This window comes from Corvus brachyrhynchos, unplaced genomic scaffold, assembly GCF_000691975.1.
Source record: "Corvus brachyrhynchos isolate BGI_N302 unplaced genomic scaffold, ASM69197v1 scaffold219, whole genome shotgun sequence".
NCBI lineage: Eukaryota > Metazoa > Chordata > Aves > Passeriformes > Corvidae > Corvus > Corvus brachyrhynchos.
In genome coordinates, this window is record NW_008240034.1 from 436,878 (window position 1) to 443,050 (window position 6,173).

At 58.7% G+C, this 6,173-nt stretch overlaps 1 protein-coding gene across 1 annotated transcript; it reads right to left on the minus strand.

Annotated features, from left to right (window-relative positions):
* Nucleotides 1-1,968: 1,968 nt before the first annotated feature.
* On the minus strand, nucleotides 1,969-6,069 carry ARRDC2 (arrestin domain containing 2). The gene is made up of 7 exons (XM_017743878.1): nucleotides 5,229-6,069; nucleotides 4,988-5,135; nucleotides 4,546-4,648; nucleotides 4,016-4,272; nucleotides 3,765-3,924; nucleotides 3,376-3,527; nucleotides 1,969-3,287 (listed from the first exon to the last, which is right to left on the minus strand). The coding sequence occupies exons 1-7, from the start codon at nucleotides 5,654-5,656 to the stop codon at nucleotides 3,234-3,236; spliced, it is 1,302 nt and encodes a 433-aa protein (XP_017599367.1). The 5' UTR covers nucleotides 5,657-6,069; the 3' UTR covers nucleotides 1,969-3,233.
* Nucleotides 6,070-6,173: the final 104 nt, after the last annotated feature.

The window sequence follows — 6,173 nt, forward strand, 5'->3', positions numbered from 1 at the left end:
TGCAGAAGGGGGCCGCAGGAGCGGGGTGTCCCAGCGCCCTGTAGAGCCCTGAGCTGCAGCGGGGAGGGAGTTCCCAGCACGCCTGCGACCGGGGTGGAGGGGTCCCACAGCTTTGGGACTGAAAGGCAAAAATGACAGGACAGAGGAGCAGAGCAGGGGGTGGGGGTGGGTTTCCGTGCCCCTCGCAAGGAGCAGATTCTGCCGAGCGGTCTGGGCAGCATTTTCCAGCGCACGGAGCCAAGAGCTATAAATAATCCCGGCACTGTAATTGCATCACGCGCCTCCTGCCCGGGGTCGGGTCTCAGTGCTGCCGCGGCATCGCCGCGCAGGGCACGGGGCCGTTCCGGCTCAGCGGACCCCCAGGGAGCCCCAAGCCCCCCGTGCCCGGGGAAACAGCCCGGGCTGTTCAATCAGGACTTTGGAGCCGGGGCAGATAAACAACGGAAGGTTGGAGGGAGCACCGGCAGCGCTGCCAGCAGTTATGAAAGCACTGCCTGCAAGGGTCTGCACCGTGCCCCGGCTCCAAATGTCCAGACGAGGTATTTTTAGCCCCTCCAGGATTCAGGAGTGCAGCCCTTTCCTGGCAGGAGCCCCAGCCTGGTGATGCCCCCCCCGCCCTCCCCACCTCTCTGCGCTACTGCCCGACTGTACAAGAAAAACCTGGAGGTGTCTACAAGAGTCCCTGCTGGAGAGATCGCTCCCTCAGGCGCACCGGGAGCGCTGCCCACCGGCGTTGGGTTCCCCGGCCCGGCATGGCCTGTCCCCGTCGCTGGGTGACGTGGTTTCCCAGAAAGACACGGTGTGCAGGGCACTCACCTCTCCCTCCGGCCCGGGGAGTAAACACCCCCTTGTGCAGCCGGGGCAGATGATCCGGGGCTGACCAGCAGCCCCCGGCCATCCCTGCTGCTCAGCACAGAATAGCTCCCTTGTGCCAGGCTGGAGCTGGCTAGGATCAGCCTGGTCACAGGGGTGCAGCACTGTGCTTCCTGCCCCCTTTGATGTCACCAAAAAATCTCCAAGGGGCCATGCAGCACCGGCCCCCGCTGCTGCTGCCAGCGGCAGATCCAGACACGATCCCCCCAAAAAAATTCCCTGTGAGGCCGGTTAATCCTCCCCCAGGAAAAATTAATCAGAGCACCGGGGATGCCAAATAAAAACCAGATTTGAATAAAGGTTGCAGGAGCACCAGGTTCTCGCAGGCAAACACAGGGGCAAGTTCTCTCCCATGGCCCAGGGCAGGAGCATGTGCTCTGATGCAGCTGTGGGGCTGAGCAGCTCAGCAAACAAAAAAAATAAATAAGGGGGGGGGGAATCACATTCCAGTGACAATATTTTTAAGCAGCACAGTCTGTGGAAGAGAAAATTAAAGCCCTGACTCAAGCCCTGCCTCGCATGCACCAAGATTTACCGCACCCAACAGAGATGTGGAGCACAGAAATGCTGTGAAAAACCAAATTCCAGCCCCAGGAAGCAGGTGAAGGAGCCTCCCCTGCTCTTCCCACATAGCAGCAGTTCCCAGCCAGCACAGCATGGGGCTGACCCCAACCCTCCTTGGGACTGGCTGAGCCAGCTCAGGAGTGTCCCAGCTCCCAGCTGGACCTGCTGGGTCCCTGCCAGGCTTCCAGGATGGAGGAGAATGTGTCTGTCCTCCCAGAGCCTGGACACAAATGGGAAGCAAGTGTGGAAAAATACAACAGGTTTGCTTGCAGCCCTGCATGCCAGGTAAGGGGAAAAGTGCCAGAAGTGCACGGATGTGGAGGAGCTGGAGGCTCAAGGGACAATCCTGCTGGGGAGCAGTGCTGGCCGAGTGACCCAGTTAATCCCAGTGCAGGACTGGGCCCAGGGGGGAGCTGGGTACCTGCAGGGCAGTGAACAGAAGGCAGGGAACACTCCCACATCCCAGCAGCCAGAGTATGGCTCCAGACAACGGGAAGCAGGAAGAGGAACAGAAAACTATCCAGGCAACAGTTTGGTTTAAAGAATTTATTTCAGACAAAAAATTCCCCGCCAAAAAGTTGTACAAAAAGAGTAGAGACAAAGAGTGGTCATTACAAAAGTGCTCACAGATAGAAAAGACTCATCTGAGCAACCCCAGCACAGAGCCCAAGGTACGCTGGCTTTGGTTGTGCACGGCCAGGGATTCTCAGTGAGGGAATGCAAAGGTCCTCGGCACCCAAACTCTGCTCAGGTCCCCCTGCAGCGAGCGGGGTCAGCCCCTGGCACACTCTTTGGCTCCTCACAACGTCCAGCTCACCATTCCCACACTGGCTCCCACCCCAGTGAGCACAGGTTGCTGCTGTGTCCTCACCCCACCAGGGCCCCCGAGCCCTCCATGGGCACAGCATCAAGGACTCCCAGCCCTGAAGGATTCATCCCAACTCCACATCTCCCATCAGCACCTGTGGCTGCCACCAGCCTTGGACTGGGCTTCCCCCTCTCTTCCTTGGCCACCAGCCACAGCTCCAACCCTCTGTGCTGGTACCAGTCTGGGGGCTGGTTTGCTGGTTGTGCACGGTCGCTGCTGACACTCAGGAACCAGCTTTCCTGTTCTTGGTAAATGGCACCAAAACACTGCCACAGACCATAAATTCATTCCCCAAGTCCTTGTCTCAGTCCTTGGAGGCCTTCAGAGTTTGGTTAAGTGGCTCAAACCATTCCCCCCACAGGCACCCACAGGCTTGTGGCAAAGATTATCAGCAGTGGCTGAGGCCTCTGCTTCATCCAGCCAGAAAAGGACCTTTCACTGCCTTGGGGACCCTACAGTCCTGGTGAGCCACAGGCAAAGGGCTGCACCTGCATTGCCCTGGGGCCCAACCCTGAGCACCGTCCAAACATTCTCCAGTAATCCTGAGAAACGCCTTCAAGCTCCCGTTTTCCACACCAGGAGCTGACAGAAATTTTTGGAGCGCGGCACTGCAGGCAAGGGGAGAGCAATCTCGGCCTGTATTCCCTGTTCTAATCCCAAAATCCCAGGTCAGTTATGAACCCTCTGTGTCCTGCCCAGCCACACACAGAGCTGCTCCACACCACCAGCCCCTTGTGTTCTCCTACCCTGCCCGGGGCCACGGCACCGCGCTGGCTCTGGGCCCGTGGGACAATCACGACAGGAGTGGCCGAGGGCGATGAGCCGAGTCGGGGTCTCACATCCCCGTTTCCAGACCAAAGTGCTGTGAGGGTGCAAGCTGCCATCCCAAGGGATTGTCACTCTGTCACACGCAGCCGATGTGCTTCTCTCAGCAGGTCATGCAGCGTGGGCGGATGCTGTCCAACGCGGGGTTTGGATCCACCTGCACAGCCAAGTTGAGAGTCAAAAACCTCCACAGTGGCAGACCCCAACCATCTCCACCAGCCTCCCAGCCCAGAGGGATTAATCACCTCTGAATACAGTGGAGGTGGTCGGAAGCGGAATTCCTGGATGTAGGCGAAGAAGGGACCCTCCAGGATGTCCCCAAGCTCGCTGCGGCACGGAGGAGCCAGGCTCTGCTCGGCCTCTGGGCTGGACACGACTGCTGAGTACTCAGGGGGGGCTGAAGAGAAAGCAGAACCATCAGGGAATAGGAAACACTCTCTATAAATGGGGGACACACACATAAAAGGGCTTCAAACCCATTATTTCCCAAACCCTCCCAGTTCCCTTAGGAAGGAACCCAGGAGATTCAGCACCACAACCAAAAAATTAAATTAAAACAAAGCAAAACTGGCCCAGTCAAGAACTTTGAACGTCCTGAGCAGGGGGTTTATCCCAGGGAGAAGGAGATGCTCACCCTCCAGCTGCTCCGGGATGGTGCTGAGCCAGTCCAGGTTGACGCTGTACTGGCTGCTGACACTGGAGGTACGGCTCCCAAAGGGATGCAGCGGGATGGTCCCGATGACAAGAGGCAGTTCAAGGAGCAGCTTGGATGTCCCAGGAATATCCACACAAACCTGCAGAGACAGAGAGCAGCAGAGAAGCTCAGCTGGTGGTGTTTTCCCAGTCTGAGCTGGGCAGGAGGAAATTCCTGCAGAGCTCACTCACCTTCAGGGAGTATTCCACCTGGATGATGCGGCACTGGAGGATGGACGGCCCCACGGGCGGGATCTTCAGCGCCCGCCCATGCCACACCTCCCGCTTCCCAGCCGGAATGGGGTCCCCAGTGATGCTGGTCACCACTGACTTCTTCTGCTTCTTGGTGCCGCGGGCGATGAAGGTCTGGGTCTGGATTATGGCTGCCTTGGGCACCACGGCACGGCTCGTGCAATTGTCGATCTCAGCAAAGATGGGGATGACCTCACCTGCCAGAACAGACACACATGTTGGAGGAGGGGAGGCAGAGCCCAGTCCTGCCTCGAGGGATTGCTGCACAGGCCCACCGAGGGCTGGCCACACTGTCTGACAGGGCAGGCACACGGGTTCATCCAGGTGGAGCGTCCCAAGGATGCTGCCCACATCAGGTGCACACACTAAAGCTCTCTGATTTCATGCCAGCTCACAGTCACCCAAACCCCCTCCTCTGGGCCCTACCCCAGGGCCCACCGAGGTTCAAGGGCCCCAGCACCTGGTCTCACCTGGGGTGTAGCCTTTTCGGTCAATCTTGGCAGTCACAGAGACCTGGCCACGGCTGCAGTACCAGGCACGAGCAAGTTTCTCCTTAGCACCTGCCTGGGGAGCCTGGAGAAAGGGAAATATTTAAGCTGTTTAGTAACTAAGGATGAAACTCAAAGCAATCGCCTCCCTGGCACCAAGAACCTGCCGGGGAGCATCAGCAACTTCTCAGGTATCTGATGCAAGAAGCTGTTGCAATGCATTAAAGTTTCCAAAAAAAAGAGGCACAGCTGACCTCTGCCCAGCCCAGGTAATGCTGGAGGGCACAAGTTACATGGGGGAAAATATTCCTTCTGGAAACCAGGCCTGCATTGTAATCCTGAAGGGGAGGCAGACACCTTCCCCATGGGCTTCCTGGGTAAGTTTTGGACGTCAGAGCCCCGGGGTGGAGCAGGGGGAGCTCACCAGCAGTGCAGGGGTGTTTATGTCGATGGGTTCAATCACAGTGAACTCCTTCTTTGCTTTCTTCACTGTCGACCAGGGTCTGTGCAGCTTGGCCTTCACCCAGTAGCGCACACTGCCGTGCTTCCCCTCGAAGGAGGTGGCCAGGGTCCTAGGCATGAGCAACAAACAATTTTAGAAGGGTTTTGCTAAAAAAAAAACCCATTTTCATTATGTCCTCTTCCCCCCAAAAATGCCAACTTACTCGGGGAGCTGGAAGGTGAAAGGGAACTCATGCCTTCCCGCCTGCAGGACGGTGGCTTCACCATTGTCTGTGGGCAAAACAGATTGAGGAGGATTAGCTCCCTCCTGCAGCCTCCCCACGAGAGTCACAGAGATGTGCAGCACCCAGCAAGGAGCAGCACGAGGGCACAGCAATGTTTCTGCCAGGGCTGAGCTGCAGCAGCTGTGACACAGGAGCTGGGCACTGTCTGCATTCCATGTGTCTGCAGACACGCACACGACACCCAGGGGCACCTCCTTGGAGAGCCGGGCAGCTTCCCCAGGTGGGCTCTGCTCCACAGCTTTGGTGCAAGAGCCCAAGATGCCCAGCTGGAGGGAGAGTGGCCAGCCAAGCCCCCGTGCCCCTCGAGACTTTGCACCCCAGGGTTGGCAGGGACCTCTGGGGATCATTTAGGCCAGTCCCTTCCTCCTGCTCAAAACAAGCTCCGGAACCTCCAGTTTTCCAGCACTGCTTCCCTACCACAAATAGCTCTGAGAAAAGGGGGAGTCTTGCGGGAAGCCGTCCCTAACCGAGGTGCCCCGCACAGCAGCAGAGTCCACCTGGGCACCCCAAGATTTCGGGGTGCACCCAGAACGTGAGGTGTCTGCAGGGACCTACACAGCCCGTGCCCAGAGCGCTCAGACCCTAAGGCACCCCAGGCACCCGGATTTCAGCTTGTTGGCGTGTCATGCACTCAGCAGCCAAGCTGTCCCTGGCACTCAGATTTCTGCAGTTTCGGGGTGCCACGCATCCAGCGTCGGCGGTTGCCTCAGGCACCCAGATTTCAGCCGGCTGGGGTGTCTGGAGCACCCAACAGGCGGGGTGTCCAGGCTGCCCCACACCCCCGTTGTTTCAGCCCCCCGGTGCCCCCACGCTCCCGCTGTCGCCGCCGGCCGCGGGGGGCCGCACGCAGGCGGCGGCCCCTGG

What these genes read in the sequence shown, in the direction of transcription:
- ARRDC2 (XM_017743878.1), bottom strand. Translation starts at nt 5,656, where the DNA reads ATGATCCCCAGAGGTCCCTGCCAACCCTGGGGTGCAAAGTCTCGAGGG. An exon ending in AGGTGGAATACTCCCTGAAG is followed by an intron (nt 3,925 to 4,015) that starts GTGAGTGAGCTC and finishes CTGTCTCTGCAG; the next exon opens with GTTTGTGTGGATATTCCTGG. An exon ending in CATCCCGGAGCAGCTGGAGG is followed by an intron (nt 3,528 to 3,764) that starts GTGAGCATCTCC and finishes CTTTCTCTTCAG; the next exon opens with CCCCCCCTGAGTACTCAGCA.